This window comes from Folsomia candida, unplaced genomic scaffold, assembly GCF_002217175.1.
Source record: "Folsomia candida strain VU population unplaced genomic scaffold, ASM221717v1 Fcan01_Sc002, whole genome shotgun sequence".
NCBI classification, from domain to species: domain Eukaryota; kingdom Metazoa; phylum Arthropoda; class Collembola; order Entomobryomorpha; family Isotomidae; genus Folsomia; species Folsomia candida.
This window is the reverse complement of record NW_019091194.1, coordinates 1,321,465-1,342,582: the sequence shown is the minus strand read 5'-3', so window position 1 is coordinate 1,342,582 and position 21,118 is coordinate 1,321,465. Positions and strand designations below refer to the sequence as shown.

Genomic DNA, 21,118 nt, shown 5'->3' with positions numbered 1-21,118 from the left:
TAAATACATTCTGCATTAAGAAATTTCAGAATTGAGCTAGCAGATTTTGAAGTTTGATTTCCGAAATTTGTGTCACAATTTTATGACACCATCACGAAAATGCATGCACCCATGGTGGCATATATACCCTATTATAGGTGGTTTTTTAAATCGTTTTGTATGATGCAGGAAAGAATTACAAAAAATAAAATTGTGGTTACACCCCCCAGATATAAAAATATTAATGGGGCCACGGCGAGACGGGGGTGTTGGTGGGAGGGCTTGTTTCGTGTTTGTAATAGCGCCTCTCGCCTTAGTTTTATTTTATTAAATTTATTTATTTTATATGTACCTCGAACGAGCTGAAGCAATAGCGTCGTTCCGTCCGGAGAATGCGACACGGTGACCAATTTCCTACTGTCTGGACTCAAGTAGGGCCTCCCAAGACGATCACCTTTTTTAATTCAAAATGGAAGTTAGTCTTGTTCAATTTTCGAATGAGGAAGTACATAAGAATACCTTTGTAATAGACTACTGAGTCAGTGAGAGCGTCCAAGACAAGTTGACCCGTTGCTGAAATTTTTAAGAATTTTTAGTATTTTAAAAATTTGTGAAAATTAAGTATGTATTATTTGAATTTGCAAATGCAAAAAATCGTCGTTTATGATTTCTTAAAAATTTAGAAAAATAATGATTGAAAAATCTATAAGTCAAATCTATACCTCGATTTGTAACGGGTTCGAAACATTCCACGATGACCATTCCGTCTATGAAATTTAGCCCAATATTAATTTTATTAAGTTTAAAACGCCCATTTATATTTAGTTGTTGCTTACACAGCGATGAGAACTGGATATGTTGTGGAACGCAGTTGTACGGTGTGAGATCGACCGATTTGGTGTAACGCAACGCCACGAGGTCCATCCTGGAGCAGAAGAGAACATTTAAAATAAATAAATTTTGTCACTTTCATCGGTGACATGGGTTCAACCGTCGGAAAAACTTACTTGTACAAACCACGACCATTCTTGTGACCCACGTAGGCATACCTGAATTACGAAATAGCAGAAGTTTAGGGTTATTGGCGATTAAATATTTTTTTCCTCTGGATTCAAGATTAGGGATTAGTTTCAAAATTTTGTCTTCACTGAATTAAGGATTACTTAATTCTAATCCGGATTAATAATCACCAATCCCTAATCCAGATTTTTCCCAACTCTAAATTGAGGAGAAAAGATCAAATTGAGATTGTATACCTGAACTGGGAGGAAGATTCCGAGTCAGGGGGAATAAAAAGGTGTTCCACGAGGTCAAAATGGCTATCGATGGGTTCCTACATGAAACACCGTACAAATTTCAGTGTCATTTACTTGCTATTCAATACATATTTCTTTAAAAATAAAAAGAAACGCTCTCTCACCGGATGAACGGTATGATGTTTCCGTTTCACTTTCCCTTCTCGGATCACTTGCAACGTTTTCTGCGTTGGAGTTTCGTCCGATCGCCAACACTCGACCCAAACCTGATCCAAATGAGGGACGTAGTGAAGCTCCACGGGGAATCTGGTATTTAGGAAACAATTATATCAATTTTCACCAATTCCCCCCCCCCCTCAAAAGAATAAAACAAACCTGTCCGTTGGAACCATATCGACCACAACCATTTGCGAATTTGAGATGACAAGAACACGGTCCAATTTCGGCTGCGATACATAAACGTAACTCGACGAGACGCGAATTGCTCGACCCCAGTCGCAAGAAACGGTATGATCCCCACAAACATAGTCCTGCCATAAAAAATTCATATATGTATCACCCCTTATTTTTACCACACCCGATTTTATTTAATACGCATTGATTCCTACCTGTGTCCCCGGAATAATATCCGTGCCCTGGATTTGATGCTGAATCCGACAAGTTGAAGGGTCATACACCGAAATTCCACGGGAGTGAAACACCAGGAATTGAGACTCGTTGATTTGCACTGGAAAAAGCAAAGCAAAACCAGAATTTTAAACCCATCCCAACCCATAATCTCCCAAAGAGAAAAGCATCATGTCCCTCCACACAAAGTGAAAAGTCTCGTCACTGCGGTTTTTCTACACTTATCCGAAAAATAGATGAGGATGCAACTCTAGGAGGCAAAGTGCTACTGGGTGGCCTTGCTCTCAAAGGTCTAAACTCATCCATATTTTAGTATATAGTTTGCTCATTTATGTCGGCACCTACCTGTGGCTGGCGTCTGCTGGTCGATAACCACCAGCGAACCGATGTCCAACCGTTTTCCGGCGGAGTTTTGACTCTGATAAGTCATCAAAGAAAACAAATTTATATACCTCGTGCATTTTCTAAATTTTCTAAAATTTCTAAAAAAAAATTTATTTTCTAAAAACTTTCACCCACCTTGCACATGTATGCCCCCGTGTCGGAAAAGTAAATGTCCTTCAACGTTAGCCTTATCCCGTCCCCTGTAACGACATACTTGTCCCCCATGTCGACAGGGAGGGGTTCATCATTCTTCAACCTTTAAAGATACCATATCATTAATGTACCATACTTAATCTTAACGATAAGCGCTTATCATACATAATACTTACCACTGCACAACAGGGAACGGTTCTCCAGTAACTCTGCACTCGAAACTGACCTCACAACCGGGCTGTTCCCACACGATGTGGGGCATGACACGAACGTCAGGTTGGTCTAGAGGTCAAGGTCAAAGGTCAATTAATTATTTAATTCGATCTTTAATTAACAAATATCCATGCTTTCTTACTCTGCACTGTGAGAACATGAGTCTGAATGACTTCCTGGTTTCGTTGAGCGTGACAACTATAATTTCCTGCATGGAGAAGTTGGATCTTGTTCAAATACAGCGTCCCATCCGGAAATACGCGGATTTGCTCGTCCTGATTCAAACTGGAGAGGTCAACCCCATATCGTCGCCAGACAATTGGCATGGGGGGACTCCCGCTCACGTCACATTTAATTTCGACATTGTCCCCGACGGACGCGGTCACGTGGGTGGTTTCGAGCGCTTTGTCCAACGAGATTACAGACACGCCTAATAAAAAACAAAGTATTAGGACATCTTATTCTCGAATTTAGCATATCCCGAGTAAAAATTTGGATGGATTTTCTGCATAAAATTGGCCAAATTTTATGCAGAAAAGCCTTATGCAGAGCGATTTCTGAAGAAACATATGCAGAAATATGCAGAATTATGCACATACGGTTCTGCAAAATAATAGTGACACAAATTTTCTGCAGGATTATGTAAAAAAAATATGCAGATTACATATATTTTTTGCTGATTACTACAGAATTCGTCACAGTGAATTCTACTCAGGATCATTTAACTTAACAAAAACTTACTGTAAAGCTTGTTAAATGCTGTATAAAACTCGTTAATATTCAACTGTCCGTTATGGTCAGAGTCGTCAAATCTCAGCAAATGCACGAGACTACACCCGGCCGCCAGTTTGATTAGAGATTCCTCCATATCGACCTAAATAAACGGAGGGATGAGATAAATCCACCAAAATTTCGGTCCTCCTCAACTAATAAAATCTACCCGAATTCCGAATTTGCATTCATAACTAGCCCAAAATGAGCTAAGCAAACACACAAAATACCACCACTACGTACCCTCTGAAGTTCTTCGTATTCCAGTGCGCCATTATTATTCTTATCGAAGTGGGAGAAAATAAGTGAGAGCAGATAATCCTTCCCTGCTTCCGGTCCTTCGCCCCCGCCGCCATCCAGCGAGCCGTCTTTGCCCCCTTCCATCGCCGCCTTAAAGTTTCGCACACCGCCAATCATCCTCTCGTGATTGTAGAGGAGAAGGTTATCCTAAAAAGTAAGTGAAAGTTATGCAAGGGTCCGTTCCTTTTTGCGGCCCTTTTTTCGGATAAAATTGTCCTCTTATCTCGGTCTGATTCTTCTTCACGAGGAGAAAGCGGGTGAAAGTAGTATAGGAAAAGGACAGGCTATTTTGGTCGAGAAGGCATGAATGACTGCATAGACATGCATGTGCGACCAAGGAGAAAGTAAATATTGGGTCGGCTTCCACCTTTTTTGGGAGAAAGTTCCCGTCCGAGAAGCTCTCTTTTCGCAGAATGGAGGTCTCCCAGTGTATGCTCACAGATTTGTGAGCAAACTAGTGTCACAACCGATCACAAATTTAATTAGAATGAAATTTGCGAATGCCAATGCTCAGGTTTGGCAGAGATATTTGCACAAAATTAGAGGATAAAACTTAAAACTCGCCCCAAGGTCTACAAGTTTTGCACTTTCCTTTCGTTTTCTCCTCTTTGGATGCAAATATCTTCGCCAAATTTCCGTATTGGCAGATAGCGCTATTCGCAAATTTCATCCTAATCAAATTTGTCATCGATTGAGACCAGTTTCGCCCAAAACCTGTGCATACCCTGGGGGACCTCCATCCTCCGTTATAAATGAAACTGGACTGGTGTGAAATAATACGAGGTTTTTTTCGCCTCTCTTCTTCATCTTTTCCTCATGGTAATATACTACTCAACATAAAAGCAGACTGCATTTACTTTATCCGAGTCAGGCCACACCGAATATTATCTCCTCTCTCTCTCTTTCTCAGAGTCTCTAGTCAATTCATGCTTCGGGAGACATTACACCCACCAAACCATATTTACCCACATTTGATCAGTCAACTCACGTACTTTTAATATTTCATATTCCTGCGGCGAGCATCGGTTAGTTGAAGAATCTCTGGGTCTGATTTCTTGTCGGGAGGAGGATGATGACGGAAAAACAGGTCGTTGTTGGCTCATTCGTCGCACTGGTGGTGGTGCAAAAGTGGTCGTTAAAAATGGCCGATTTTCTACTTTTTGACCGTCCATGGCTAATTCTTCGTCCTCCTGTTCTTTAAGTTCTTGGTCGAGTTCGAGTTCTTCGTCGTCTTCTTCGTCATCATCGTCATCTTCATCGTCGTCCAGCTCGTCCTCGTCGTCGATATCTTCTAACAAATTGTCCTCATCTTTCGACCATTTCTGTTTCTTGGTCACCTTTTTTTCGATAAACTTGGCGTCGTCCTTGTCCTCGCCGTATTTTGCTCCGTAATTATAATCGCGCACATCGTTTTCCGAGAGACCACCTACAAAAAAAGGGAGAGATGAAAGAAAGGGTTAGTTCGTTTTTTCTTAAGAAAAAAGGGTAAATTACAAATTGGGTATCTAGAAAAAGGGGAAAACTTGGCCTAAAAGTCAGTCAAGTGTACATAAACGAAGAAGGAGGGAAAATCGACATGTGGAGAATTTCTAATGAATACAAAGATCAAGGAATAACAGGAAGGAAGTCGAAACCTTGAGTGCACACATCCGATTGTTAACTACTAACAACGGATGTGGTGGTCCAGCAATATGATGCCGATAAGTGCTTATCTTATCGTGTTCAAATCTATCTATATGTACCTAAAATTGTACAGTGTGAAATACCAAAAACGCCAAAAGCAGATGGGTCTCTTGGAGGCAAATACATACACCTCGATGAGTTGATCTGCCTCTGCTGGCCAGACATCAAATTGGATCCAAGGGTGAAAGTCAGCAGAGCAAAGAAATCCCAATTTCCTGCCTTTCCTCTCTCTCAGTTATGGTCTGGTGGTGCAATTCTGCGCTACAATGGTCACATTAGAGTGTCCTCATCGTCGTGGAGAGGGGCGCAATAATCACAGGTTGGGAAAGACGAATAGGGACGAATTTAACTGGTCAAGTTACTTAAATTCGAGATCCGAAATGGTCAAAAGAGTTGGAACTTTCTCTTCAGAGTAATTTTACTTTATTCGATTTCATTTCTCAGCGATTCTACTTTCACTTTACGCAATTCCACTTTCTCCAGTGAATAAAGAACCAAATTCGTCGAATCGTGATTAAGCCCTCGTTTATTATTTTCTCCAAGTTTTAATCTAAATGTCGCAATTTTTTAGGGTAAAGTTCCTCATCATCATCATTCCCACGACCTAAATACCGTTTAACCCTTGATGAATGGATAAGAGTGAGAAGAAACATGTTGATTAATTCATTAGTTTATATTGGAAGTGAAAATTGTTCATTTGTTATTTTCTCCTCGACTTTCATTAAGACCTTTTTTGGTGAGAATCCAGGTTAGTTTTTCTCCATGTATGTATGTATTTAATTTATTTGGAGAAAGTTACGAGAGAGAGAAAGCTTACCGTGATCGCGTGGAGAGATCGAAAACTATGCGATACTACTAAACACGAGATGATCATCCAAATTCAATTTGCGCAAGGAAAAAACTAAACTTTCTCCGGGGTAGTTTGTTCGATGGGACTATTTACATTCTTGTAAGTTTCGCTTTTTGTAGGGATTTCAAGTCGAGATAAGTGAATGGATGAATGAAAGTGATCATTAAGCATGCGAAATAGACATTAGGAAAAGAGTTTGGACAGGCTAAAATGGGGTTAATCGGTATGTCTTTCTAATGATAGTTTGAGTACATTACAAATTTTTATAAATTTTGAAAATTACAAAAACAAAAAAATTATATAATATCTTTAACGGCATTGGAAGACGTTTTTGAAATCGAATCTAATCTTGACAAGCTTTCAGTACGTACAAATACCTTCATCAGGTCATAAATTAAAAAAAACATAAAAATTTTCTAAAATTCTTCAGTACATTGCATAATTTAATTAGAGGTGGTTAAAAAATGAGCTAATTTTGCTAAAAATTGTCTCATTTTTTCCTAAAAACAGTCTAAAACCCCCCAAAAACTAAATCTCTCCCAGAAAACTGAGCCCTTCCTTCCCAGCTCCCACTTTTCTCTACAAACTACAACAATATAACTGAGCCCGTCATCATCATCTACATCATCGTCGTGTCGCATCCAAATTGAAGCAGTGTCCTCATCCTCGTCTTTCTCCCTCCACTTTCTCCTCTCTTCGCACATTCCCATCTCACATCACATCACATTTTCCTCATTCCTCACCAGTCACTCGGAGATACATATGTAGATACATATGCAGTATCATCAAATTCTCGTAGAACCACCACCACCAGCAGAAGGACGACGACAAATAAATTGCATCCGATTTGATTTGAATGCCCTCCGACTCTAAAGAAAAACGGAACTAAACTCTTCTGTCTTTCTCCCCAATAAAATAGAAGTTTTGTTCTCTGAGTACAAAATATTTCTCAAATTACACTCTTTCCCCGTAGTAAAAATAAAAATAGTGAAAAAAAGAAGAAAGTTTTTTCTATTTTCTTTATTTTATTTTATGCCTTACTCCGATCGACAGAGGGAAAAAATCAAAGGAATTTAAACAGCGGGTGAAAGAATGTCGTCGTCGTGACGAGCAGTGGCCGCGGACAGAGGGACAATGTCCCCACGGTTGTTCGATGTCCGCATCATCTCCCCATGTTATATAAACCCCTCCCTCCCCTATCCTACAATGTTAATGTCCCCACAGCTTCCGCGGCCACTGGTATATAAGAAGTAAACTTATTGTTACGTAGTCGTCGCCCTACTTCGATGACTAACTCAACTTTCTCTTTTTTATGTATGTTGAGTTGAGTTGGTGGGTTTTAGAATGTAAAATAACATAAAACAAAGGAGGGAAAAAGAAAGTTCGCGGGAGAAAGGAGACGAAAAGGGATGAAAGGTTTGACATATGCCAAACTAACTGATGGAGGAATCCAATTGAATTTTTCGATATTCAATTTTATCTCGAAATGGACTACGAAGCAGTCAAGAGTGAAAGTGTGTTTTGAAACAAAATATAGTTTCAGAAGACAAGGTGACGTCGTGTCTTTAAGTATGAAGGGTCACATCACTGTCCGCTGTCATCTTCCGGATATTAATCTCTCAGGGTGAAAGTTTAACCCTTTTCTACACCATGATTGAAATGTAGGCAGTGGCCGCGGAAGCTTGAGGGGACAGAGGGACAATTTCCCCAAGGTTATTCTACGTCCCCATCATCTGCCCATGTTATATAAACCCCTCCCTCCCTTATCCTACAATGGCAATGTCCCCAGATGTCCCCACAGCTTCCGCGGCCACTGAATGTATGTGGGCAGGAGAAAATAATGTGAAAATTTCTCTTTTCCTTTATTTTACCTATCACATCAATAATTTACAATTTAATGAAAATATTTATGTTTATGTTTTCTTTATCTTTTTTTATTTATGCTGAAATTTTATTCCCTTGTAAAAAAAATGGAAATCGAATTCTGCTTCTGCATAATGCAAGGTTTTTTCTTACGAAACCATATCGTCCAGTCCACCTCTGGGTCACATTATGGAGAAAAGAAGGAATCATCAATCAATAATCCGCGGTTCAATCCGATCCGCAAAAGTTATTGGAATTTTACTTTCCTGGTGAAAGAATCTATTTAAAAGTGAAATGGGTGTATGAAAAGTAGGTGAAGAAGGCAGGAGGCAGCCATGTGTGTAACCGTCCAATGAAGCATTCATCCATCCATCCAATTCAGCGAGGGAGCCTGCTTTCTCCTACTTTGGTTGAGGTGAAAGTAAAATCCGTGTCCATATTTTAATGCAAATTTCCATCCCGTTTTAATGCTCTTTTTCATCATCATGCATAATTCAATTTAGGATTAAGCCCTAGGAGGACGGGACGAGGGTGGTTTGGGCAGATGGATGGATTCCTGTCGAAAAAAAGGTCTACCACTACTACTACCTGTGTCTAGTAATATCCTGTCTTTCTTACTACCCGGGTATTCTACTCCCGAATTTTCCCTACTTCCTCAATAAAAACCAACTTTCCTCACTTCCTAGTACGTTGGGAGAGAGTGAAAGTATTTATATTTTCCGGTAATGTCATTCAGTTTGCGGCACGGTGTTTCGCGTTATTTACATTTTGCGCAATTTGTGAAAATCTGGTGAGTTTTGGGGTCGAAAAATAAAAACAATGCGAAATAAAGTATATAAAGGTTGGACAGATACATCTCTTTGGAATGCTGTACCTAAATATGACTTGTAATTAGTAATGTCGTTAATTACAACGTGTAACTTGATGAAATTTACTTTTTTTACTTATTTTTTTAGAACACGGTAAAAGTCAAATGTTAAAAAAATACGGGTTTTTTCTACTCCCTTGTAAAAAAACCTCATCTGCATTACGCTATCTTTTACGCAACTTTCTCTCCTTTTTATCTCTCCACATGCATACCATACACACGACGGGCTAAAACTTGATGTGTTTTCATATTTGCGCCAGCCTCGTTTTTTTTCTCTGTGAGGACTTTACAACCTACAAAAATGTACCTCCAACTGAGGGAGAAAGGCTGACGTGCAGTGGCCGCGGAAGCTGTGGGGACATTAACATTGTAGGATAGGGGAGGGAGGGGTTTATATAAGATGGGGGGATGATGGGGACATCGAACAACCGTGGGGACATTGTCCCTCTGTCCCCCAATTCCGCGGCCACTGCATCATTCTTACACATTTGAGTAGTCAGAATTCTCCCAATGGCCGCGGAAGCTGTGGGGACATCGGGGGACATTAACATTATAGGATAGGGGAGGGAGGGGTTTATATAACATGGGCAGATGATGCGGACACCGAATAACCCTGGGGACATTGTCCACACCCTTCCGCGGCCACTGATCACCACCACCCAGGGAAAATGTGGCCCGGAGAAGAAAGTGAGGTGTTTCTCTGTTTGTCTTGTACTTTTACTTTTACTCTTCTAGCCCCCAATTCCGTCTGGGTTGATGACTTTCAAGAATTTTTTGATGGCGTATAAAACACGGAGAAAGTGCCCTTGCTATTATTTTTTTTGTCACAAAGGGGCAAAATAATGCGTGGCTGGGTAAATAGGTAGACAAGAGGAGAGAAGGAAAAGGTTGTTGGTACTTGATTTTATTTGTTTGAACAACACCAACATCAAAGTGCGTGTTGAAATGACGCAGCGGAAATTGGCAGTATTTCTGCTCTTGACGTTATGATTGTGATGGTAAAAAAATATGACGTGAAATGGATTAAAATCTGGGACAAAATTCATCCTGGTGACAAGTCGAGGTGGGTGAAAGTTAAGTGAAAGTTGAGCCTTTTTCCCATGCAAAACTTTCTCCGATGAGGAAACAAGGAGACAAACAAGAAAGTGAAAATACGATCATGTGCTCACCTTTATTTCCACCATCCAACTTTTGTTGACCTCGTTTTCCCTTGTTCTTGTTCTTCTTGTCCTTATTATTGTTCTTGTTGTTCTTGGGTTTAAATTGTGGGCAGGAGGTCGCCGTGTGGTCGATGGAGAGTTGAGGACCGTCCGTGGAGAGACAATTTTTGCGGTGAAGTTCGCAATGCGTCGAATACCAGGAGCCATCCGTGCCACAAACGGGAGATGAGGATTCCTTGGGACATTCTTGGACACAGCCGCACTTTGCGAGGCCATCAGATCCAATTTCACACTGCTTTCCAGCACCGCACCACCAACCGTCGCATGCTCCGACTGGACAGAGTGGTTATAAAATAGAGGAGATGTAATATGATATTTGAGATTCAACCTTTTGACCCTCGATATTAAATTTCTGATCAAATTGAAATTTTATGCCTGAGATTTCCCTCCTGGCTAAATAATTGCTTTGTTAAACAATAATTGTAGATGTTTATTCGACTTACGAGGTGAAATAGTGGGCCGGGTCGTGCTCTTTGGTGTGCTTATCTCTCGTGGTCGGTGGTGTCTCGAACTTCTCTGTAAATTAAGAAAAAATGCATAAATTAGTATAAAAAATCAATTCAAATATTGAAAGTATGAATTTCAGATCTACTATTTTTCCCGGAAAAGATATAATGAATCACTTTTTAGGCCTTTTAAGATGGCCTTATAGATTTACCAAGATGTCTGTCTGTCCGTCCGTCTGTGCGTCCGTCTGTGCGCACGATAACTCTCTTTAAACAAAAGCTATCGACTTGAAATTTTGCACACTTCATCTTCGGGTCAAAAGTAAGGATGAGTTCGGAGATGGGCATGATCGGCCAAGTAGTTGGCCGGTGGGGGTCATTACTATCCAAATGCGTTGCCCTTAACTACCAAGAACCTTTAGAGCAGGTTAAATTATTTAAGTGCAAGTAAAATATTTGTAGCTTGAAAAATATCTATAGTAATAATTTTCAGTAATTTTAGTATGAAGATTGCGACTGACCTCAAAGCGTTTAAATTGGAATGAAGTTTCAGAAATTTTAAACCTGGGAGACCCGATAGGGTGACCCGACGGATTTCTAAAATTTGTAGTACGTAGTTGAAATTTGGAACAAAGGTTGCTAGTGGATTGTAACAGAAAAAACTGAATTTAGGTTGGAACAATTTTAATCTTGATGGACCCTATGGGGTGACCCATACTGATTTTTCAAAATCGTCATATCGAAGTGAAATTTGGGAGAGAGGTTGCAAATGGGTCTTAATGGAACAATATGAAATGAAATTGGTAAAATTTATATCTGATGCGGTTATCCATATCTATTTTTAGAAATTGCGTTAAAAACATGAAATCCGGCACGGTAATACTTACAATTAGTGGCTTCTCATCAAAGAACTTGAAATTAAAAGTTAGCTAACAAGGGATACTTTCGAGGTGATAATCGTGTCCAGGGTACCACTCATTGGTCTAAATGTTTTTTGATCGAGTGTTTCTCACGGGTTCGGGTTCTTACTTCGGGTTTCGGGTTCGGATCGGGTTTGGGTCCTGCTTCGGATACGAAATTTCAGAACCCGAAACTTTCGGGTTCGGGTTCGGGTCCGAGAAATGTGAGCCCAAAATTTCGGGTTCAGGTCGGGTTCGGGTTCCGACTAAGAACCTGAAACCCGAACCAACAAGAACTTTTTGCCACAACGAATACGAAAACATTAAAAAAGAAAATAAAGTGTTAACCACACTTGCTACGACGGTTATGCTGCAGTAATTCATTAAATAATTCAAATTTTTAATTGTCGTAACTTCTTTTCACAAGTGTCTTCAATTAGTGTTATGGTTTGAATATTAAAATAAAATATATTTTTTTATCAAAAATTTGCTAAATAGTTAGCTTGAGCTTACTTTAATATTGGAAACTTGAAACTGAAAATCATTTTCAGTTTTCAACTGATTTAAAAATTTCTGAATGTCACGGAAAGCCATTATCCATGGTCGATTTTTTGAGATTGCATTATTATGGTCGAGGAATTAAGATTCACATTTTAAAATGCGTTATGTACTTATGCAGAAATGTGCTTAATTATAATTCCTCGGTCATATTTACAGAAGTATTGTTTGTTTGAAACCTTTAGGCTAAAAAGCCAGTCACCCCTTAAAGTTAAAATATATTCGGTTTTTCGGGTTCGGGTTTCGGATTTGATCCGCCAGTTCGGGTTCGGATCCTTGCAAACGGGTTTCGGGTTCTTCGGGTTCGGGTTGCCCTCAAGTTTCGGATCAGTAGTATCGGGTTCGGGTTTCGGATTTGCAAGAACCCGACCCGTGAGAAACACTAATACCCATCTTCGAACTCGGTCGTTGCCCAGATGCATGTCTGTATCAAATTTGGTAAAAATCAGCCTACTCCTTCGAGAGTTATGGAAAGACAGACAGACGGACAGGTCGATTACATAAGCCCTAGTTCGGGCTAAAAATTATATGCCAATCGTTCATTAGAGTCTGGCTTTTATGTAATAATGCCGTCTTAAAAGGCCCCGCGAAGTTGCTTGGAGTAGGTTTTATATCAATGTTCTTCAACTTCAGGATATAAACGTCGTATTTTAAATTTCACAAATTTTGAAAATTGGGCATTTTTTATCTACCTAATTTTATGCTACGTATATGTATACATCTTTTACTTTATTAAATGAATACCAATATCCTTTCGGTCTGCGGATACCAAAACTAAGTCATGCTTTTGAACGATATTTAACCAATGGATTATTTATGGCAAGAAAATCATGTTCGTTTCAGTTTCCTGCCTCGTCGTCTCTCTTCCTCTCGCCAAAGAAAACGAAACGCCAACCACTTTCTCCCCCAACCCAACACCAACCAAGCCAAGGAAGGAGCCCGGCCAAGAATCTGGTTATTCCAGAATCTCTACACAGCAGATTTATGATTTATAATCTCTCAGCCAATTTCCATCAACAGGAAGGAACATCTTATTTCAGTCCAGTGAAGCAAGTTCACAGTCGATTACGGACGATCAGATTATATCCACCACCACGCCACAAAGTGACTGGTCTGATTATTTATGAGGATCCAATACCCACCCACACAAAATACCCACCTAAACTTAATAAATATATGTAAAATCACCCCAAAAACGAAACCTTTATCGCCACAACCAATTTAATTTTCATATATGAAAAAAAATACTTTAAATCAAGTGTTTACATTCAAATTCAGTTTCTTCTCCTGGTTCCGGGAACGTATTGGTTTTTGGGTTTTGTGAAGTGAAAGCTGCTTCTCAACGTCCCGGAGGGCAGGTCATAATTCATTTCTCAAACTAATCTCACTCCTTCCGCGTGAATTCCTTCGATTCACTTACTTTTCCTTTCCGACGCAGTTTCCTTCTCAGCCAAACCAAACCAAACCACAAACCGAAGAAGAGAGTGAACGTGATGGTATCTTATCATCGTGAAATGATGATGAGATATGTGTGTGAATGCGATTTAGAAAGTGCGTGAGTTACTGGAACACAAATGCCGTTAAGATATTTACAGGAAGAATAAGTTATGTGAGGCGAGAAGTGATTTCAATTTTCGATAAAAATTGGGAATTTATTTTTTTCTCTGAAATTTTAGATTTTTATGGAATAAACAAGGTCCCTAAAAAGGGGAAATCTTAGTGAGGGAGTGCAATCACAACTAATAAATAAAATTAGATTGGAGAATTTTTGCATCACCGCTCTCGGTACCATTTTTACTGGATGCAGTATAAATTTTTCTTTGCATACGCATGAATTCTTAGTTTTATTGAATAAATTGAGGAAGGAATACATTTTTACTGTGTAGTGAACGAGAAGTGGGTTAAATTAACTGAGGTAGATATGTAAGATATAATGGCTAAATAATTCTGAGCTACGTATTTGTTTAAAAAAATATACAAATTTCAACTTCATATATTAATTTGGCTACTCTATGCAAAATCATCGAACCTTTTGAGGGAGCAAGTGTTCTATTTAAACGATTAATGCTTCCAGTAATAAAAATGGTACCGAGAGCGGTGATGCAAAAATTCTCCAATCTAATTTTATTTATTAGTTGTGATTGCACTCCCTCACTAAGATTTCCCCTTTTTAGGGACCTTGTTTATTTATAACTTTTAATTGGGGAATTAGATTGTCCATTGGATGACTGCATTGCACTACCCCTTTTCAGTAGTTTGATCCGGAATAATTTTATTAAATTCTGGGTGTTTAAAATTGAATAAATCCGTTATTTCTTAACCGATTTATATCATTTTGGTCAAAATGTCCGGCCTAGATTACTAAACACCAAAAGACCTGATCTGGAGGTGCAAAACCAACAACAATTTCACGCAGTTTACCAAGCATGTTACAGAAACAATTAGTTATGCTGTTTACAGTTTTGAATGTAATTTGTTTTCAATTTATTAGTCTTGCGTCGTTGTCAATGGCAATGATTCGTAGCACGAGCAGGAATTTCTGAACTTCAAATTGGAATAACTAAGCCAATTCTTAACGGATTTTGATATATTTATACTTAAAATTTTCGGGATAAACTGCCCTACAATTCGTGGGTATCAAACTTTTGATAAAGTTTGCTAGTAACTAGCAATAATTACAAATGTGTTTCTAAGGCTACATTTTTGCCCATAATTCCGGTCAAGATCACGTAATCCCTTAGTCGGATCAGATCCCGTTTCTATATTATGTAACAATAATCGGTGCAAAATTTCATCAAAATCGGTTGAAAAATGACTGAGATATCGCAGATGGTCACTTTTTTGGGGTGGGTCAAATGCATACTTAAGGTGCGTTTATGCTTCACGTCACCGTCACGTCCTCCTCCAAATCCGATTTTTTGATTGGTTAAAATTTTTAATTGTCGTAGTGATAATTTCGTTCAGCCAATCAAAAAATCGGATTTGAAGGAGGACGTGACGATGACGTGAAGCATAAACACCACTTTAGTAATTTTTTCGTTGTTAGGTATTTGCCTCACTAAGAAAAATATGTTGTGATGTGAAGTCAAATGTGAATTTTATGTAATGTCGCCAACACTAGTAATAAACTTAGATGCTTAAATGTAATTTTAGCAGTATTTTATGAGTTTTGAGAAATTTTACATATTTTTAAAAACAAAATTGGGGAATTATTTTTTTTATAAAATTTCGAATTTTTATAGACAAATGTCGTGATGTGAAGTCAAACATGAATTTTACGTAATGTTGCGACACTGTTTAAATAAAATTAGATTATTGCATCGATTTCAGTGGTATTTCAATAAGAATTTTGAGAAATTTTACATTTTTTTACTCTAATTTTACCGAATTTTACCGAATTTTACTCGAATTAGCTATAGTGGGATATTTCAAATAAGAATGTTAAGAAATTTTATATTTTTAAAAACTCCAAAAAAACTTCGGGAATTATTTTTTTTCTAATAATTTCAGATTTTTACGAAAATAAATGTCATGATGTGAAGTCGCATACAAATTTTGCATAATGTTGCGGCACTGTTGAAAAAAATTAGATCAGTAAATTATATACCTGTTTTAGCAGTATTTCAAATAAGAATTTTGAGAAATTAAAATTGTTAAATATTTGAGAATTAAAATTGTTGTTATATGTATGAAGTCAAATGCGAATTTTTTATGTAATGTGGCAACACTAGTAAAAATAAATTAGTATTTTTGAACCTCTAACAGTGTTAGGCCTATTTGAATTGAGGAATTTTAAGAAATTTTACATTTTTTTAAAAACCCATCACCCGAAATTCCCCTCATAACAATATTCCCCTCAACCTCCTCCAAGTTTACTGCACCTGTCAGAATCACGCCTGGATAAAATAGATTCATGACAGCGATTCCATCCACGCCATTTAATCCTCGTCCTCCACGACTTTCAAACTAATAACAGGCTCCAAACAAACATTACATAACAACCCAAACCACAAAAGAAAGTCATTATCAGACAACAAAATAGAAATACGAAACACGTACATAACTTCTTCTCACATGCTCAGGCTCCATTTTCCAAGATGCCAATCTAACATCTAAACTACCACGCGAGTAAGTAAGTAAATAAATAGCACCACATAAAACATGTCTGGTTTAATTTACATGCACTCCCGACTAATTTGTCACGTCATGCAGGACCGCATAATGGGTCCCGATAAGCCCTCCCTTATCTCAATATGCTACCCAAGATAAAAATCTGGACACGAACGGGGTGAAAGTACCAGAAAGAAAGTCGGGCAAAAAAGAAAACAGCCACTCGAAATTTAAGCAGTGGCCGCGGAAGCTGTGGGGACATCGGGGGACATTAACATTGTAGGATGGGGAGGGTGGGGTTTATATAACATGGGCAGATGATGGATAACCGTGGGGACATTGTACCTCTAACCACACCCTTCCGCGGCCTGTGCATCATGCTTACACATTTGAGCAGCCTGAATTTTCCCAGTGGCCGCGGAAGCCGTGGGGACATGTGGGGATATTAACATTGTAGGAAAGGGGAGACCGGGGTTCACATAACATGGGCAGATGATGTTGACATCGAATAACCGTGACGACATTGTCCCTTTGTCCCCACACTTCCGCCGTCAATGAATTTAAGCCATATTATTATGCTTTATATGCGTCCTGGAATTACGCAAAAGTCGTCGTCGGGAGTAGTAAAAGGGATTAAATTCTAATTTCACAATGTCTAGATTTGCTTTCACTACATGGAAAAGAGGGAAATCCTCCGATTTATTTGTGTGTGAGTGAGGGCGGAAGGACATGAACAATCCGAATCCATGCACGGAAGTGGAGAGAGAGAGAGATGGATGGATTGGATGTGTTATTGCTTGCCTGGGCCTTTCATCCATTCACATCAAAACCAGGACATGACATTCGTGTACGTAGGTTAGGTAAGTAGGCACGAAATGCAGGGATTTAGTTTCACGGTATCCTGATTGGATTGATTTTCCGGGTTATTTTACTTATTACATAGCCGCGTATCGAATTTAGGAGAGATCTTGTAACGTGAAAGGTTTAGGTGGGTAAATAATTTACTTTTATGATTTCCTCTTTATTCTTGACGTATCTATTTGAATATGGTACGTATGATAATAAGTAGATTACTTTCTCCACGAAATATGTATTGTCGGACTTCGTAAAAATTGAGGTGTTCCGGTAAGAAATGTATATGTACTAGGAGAGAAATGAGGCAAATTGAGATGCAAGTGAGAAAAGTCACTTAATATTTTCCAAGTGATCGGTGTGGTTGAGAGTTGAGTGACAATTTCAATTTCCTTCAAGGTTTCCTGTCAGGATGTAAGTAAAATAAGGGTGGAAAGTTGAATTCTCAAGTTGTGGTTAAGATTTAATTTTGTAAAGTGTGTTACATAGAGCTTTTTCATTGTAAGAGTTTATGGTCGAATTTCGGATTTCGGAACTTGTGTCAATCGAATAACGAAAAAATAGATGTGGCTCGTTTTCACCACTAATTAATTTTTGCGTAATATTTTGACACCAAATCAATAATACAACTATCTATAACCAGTAGGTTTAAATATACACAAATTTGCAACATCCAACCTCGTAGTTACCACTTGTCTATGTAAATACAAGCCATTTTTAGCATGCTTGAATAAAGCTATGAATAAGCCAAATTACTCCTTGATTTCCTGCACTCGACTTCATATCTCATATCTTCAAAAAATTGCGAGGAACAACTACACAAACAATTTCTAAACTAAAACTTAAGCTACAACACATGAAATACGGTACATTTCTATAAATGTATTAACCTTAAAATCATCCTGAAACCCGAAAATACAGATATTTTTCAATTCAAAACCATGACAGACAAGGGAAGATGGGCAAAAAAGTGAGTCGTGAAGGAAGGAAGGATGCCATAGTGTGAAGGATGAGAAGAACATTTCATTTCCTCGTTTTCCTTGGTGGATTTCTATGAAAATTCTCCCATTTTTTTAGCAAATCTTGTACTACTATGTAAACATTTATAGAGCAGGGTTTCTTTTATTTGCGCTTAAGCATGTTGTACATACAAGTTTTTTGACAGGTGTTTGAACTTACACAGTTTAAACATATTTTAATTTGGTAGATTTCGACGTCAAATTCACGATATCTTAAATTCGTGCAAAATTTTAAACAATTATAAAAGATTTCAGTTACGTCGTCTTATCGCTCGATTCATATAATTCTTGTTTAAATGATTGTGATATTTAACAAAGTGTCATAAATGACAACTTTTTATGTCATATTTGCTTTAATTACAATCACCTGACCAAAAAATCCCTAAAAAAAACCCTCAAAACCACAACACCCCATTTTTCGAACCCTGTGCTCTATTCCTGCACCCATGGGCGTATCCCTCCCTCTTTCTGGCTTGGTTTCAATATTTTTTATCCTTCCCTCTCACCTGCTAATCCTCTTTCACTTCCTTGATTCAACACTACCCCCACCACCCAAAAAGTAAAAAAAAAATAAATCCAATCCGATCCACTTTCTCCAAAAGGAAATCCTGTTTATGGAATAGCCAGCTCAAAGAAAACGAATTTTAGAGATCAAGTGCCAAACTGGGATGAAAAGAAGAAAGTGGGGAAAGAAAATCGCATCATGATTTTACTCATCCCGTTAAAAAAGTTGAAAAAGCTGCCTTTTTCCAAAACCAAACCACACATTTGCATTATACCCACCGCCCACGAAGATACAAATACCGTATCGCATTTCTAAAGATAAAAGCTAGCAAGGCACAACTTTTATAAAAGTTTTTCTTCTTCTTGTGTATCCATTTTTAAAAGGATTTGCAAGAGGCGGATTTTTTGCACGTATTTTTGCACAGGTTTGTAGAATTTTTCCGTGCTTATCTTATCCTCCTGACCTCCATTTCTCTTCTCTCTGCGTATCTCTCCGCCTGTCCGAGGAGAAAGAGTAAAACAACAAAACTGCGGGGAAAAGACTGATGAAATTTCTCCTTTTATTTTATTTGCCGTAAGTAAACAAGCAGCACGGGCGGATCGTTTAGCCCGGAAAAACCAGGCAGGCAGGCAAGCGAGTAGGAAATAATATTACACGTCACATAAGAGATGACTAACTGGCAACATTTTTCTATGGGTGAGTAGGATGGGAAATGTCACTCTGGGGAGGAGCAGAACATTTGTGTCTTAACAACCAAGTCGTCTTTTGTCTCCTTCTTACAAGGAAAAAAGCGACAAATCCCACAGTTTTTTTTACTGAGCTTGCTTTCTCTTTATTTTTTTTGTTTATTCCCGCTTTCACTTCTGCCTGTTTACCCACCTAGTAAAATAATTTTACGCCTTTGCTTAATTTCTAAAGACGGACGGACGAGGATACAAAAACACGGTGGCGCTTAAGTAATTAAAATAAATAATTAATTAAAATATTGTGTTAAACATCCCTTCTGCCAGCACTAAATGTAAATTAATGTCGTACTTAAAGCGGGTTTTTCCTACCGGGTAGTGTGTGTGATGGGTGGATTTTGGTTTTCATCAGGGCAGAAATATGTATGCATTTCGGGGAATAATCTCCTTAAAAAGGAGGAATAAAAATACGTATCTTGTTAAAAAAGATGGCCCACATGGACACGTGTATCCCGTAATTTTATCAAGACGGAAACAGTTCAATTTATATTAGATACCGGGAGGGAGGTAAAAGTCTAACAGGTTTATGAATCACAAAGAGACATTAAATGTTACCCGGGCAGTCCAGATCTTACATGCCCGGATGCGGGTATCTTAGCTAAATTGGATTTCCTACCTGGGTTTACTACACTTTCTCCTCCTCTCAAGAATGCATGCACACACAATAATCTTGAAATTAAAAATATTTTATGTTACGTTTTTAAGACGTAATTTTCCAAAATTTTGAAAACCTGTTCGCTTCTCTTTTTATCCTAAAAACAACAAAACAATATAAGAACGATCTCTATTTGGAGTACGGAAGCAATAAAAGATAAGTTTTCGTGCTTCTCGTTCCCAGAATTGCCAATGGCTTTCGTTCCTTCTTGGGTTTTATTTCTTCTCTCGAACTATTCTGGTTTGGCAGGGAAGCATTGTTTGCAGCCATGGCCTTCACTTCACTTCACATCAACTTTTTTTATATGGCCCAACTTTATTGTGCCCTTACTGCACATTGTAAATATTTGAGATGAAATTTGAAACAGAGTCAATATCTGGGAGAAGGAACTGTGAAATTGGTTGGATAGGGTGGGTGGGTGCAAGGCGAGTATTTATGTTCAGTGGCCGCGGAAGGGTAAGGGGACAGGGGGGAATGTTCCCACGGTTATTTGATGTCCCCGTCATCTACCTATCATCTACCCATCTTATAAAACCCCTCCCTCCCCCATACCTGTTCAAAAATTTAGTTTTCATTCAAAGTCAGTCATCCCGATTTCTGACTGAAGATTTTCATTCACACTCCTCAGTCATTTTCGTTTAAATTCATTTCATTTCACTTCATCGAGCTTCATTTCTTACTTCGCCCCATGTATTAAACATAGGTTGTAAAATGAGATGAGTGAAAACCCCTTTCATTCACACTCATTCATCTGAAATGATGAAATCCTTCAGTCATCATCACTCAAATGACAGTAGTTTCATCGTCATTCACCATCATTCATTATCATAATCAGTCAAATGAATGAAAGTGAACAGGTATGCCCTCCCCTATCCTGCAATGTTAATGTCCCCTCATGTCCCCACGGCTTCCGCGGCCACTGCTTATGTTGTTCGCCGTGAAGTAATAAGTGCAGCAGCAGTCTTATGCTTTCTTCAAGTACCAAGCCAAGAAACTCCCTCAAGGGCTCGTTTCATTTTTTTTTGCTGGCTGGGTTTTTTAGGTAGTAAGTGCAGCAGGAAAGAATAAACATTCAATTCGAAAATGGCACCGTATTTCGGGAGCAGGATGGCTTTTATTATTGAGTGAAGTGAAATTCTCTCATGGAACTGCAATTTATGTGAG

General features: G+C 38.5%; 1 protein-coding gene across 1 annotated transcript in view; it reads right to left on the bottom strand.

Annotated features, from left to right (window-relative positions):
- The window catches only part of LOC110843780 (follistatin-related protein 5), a 114,710-nt gene that overhangs the window by 2,754 nt on the left and 90,838 nt on the right, over window positions 1–21,118 (bottom strand). The window contains exons 5-22 of the mRNA XM_022089813.2: window positions 10,611–10,683; window positions 10,117–10,440; window positions 4,676–5,109; window positions 3,627–3,830; window positions 3,354–3,486; window positions 2,755–3,042; window positions 2,576–2,681; window positions 2,382–2,502; window positions 2,208–2,280; window positions 1,844–1,962; window positions 1,611–1,765; window positions 1,400–1,541; window positions 1,236–1,312; window positions 987–1,028; window positions 816–904; window positions 702–746; window positions 499–552; window positions 332–433 (exon numbers count right to left, since the gene is read on the bottom strand). Coding sequence (XP_021945505.2) covers window positions 332–433; window positions 499–552; window positions 702–746; window positions 816–904; window positions 987–1,028; window positions 1,236–1,312; window positions 1,400–1,541; window positions 1,611–1,765; window positions 1,844–1,962; window positions 2,208–2,280; window positions 2,382–2,502; window positions 2,576–2,681; window positions 2,755–3,042; window positions 3,354–3,486; window positions 3,627–3,830; window positions 4,676–5,109; window positions 10,117–10,440; window positions 10,611–10,683 — 2,581 coding nt within the window. The remainder of the gene's footprint in view (window positions 1–331; window positions 434–498; window positions 553–701; window positions 747–815; window positions 905–986; window positions 1,029–1,235; window positions 1,313–1,399; window positions 1,542–1,610; window positions 1,766–1,843; window positions 1,963–2,207; window positions 2,281–2,381; window positions 2,503–2,575; window positions 2,682–2,754; window positions 3,043–3,353; window positions 3,487–3,626; window positions 3,831–4,675; window positions 5,110–10,116; window positions 10,441–10,610; window positions 10,684–21,118) is intronic.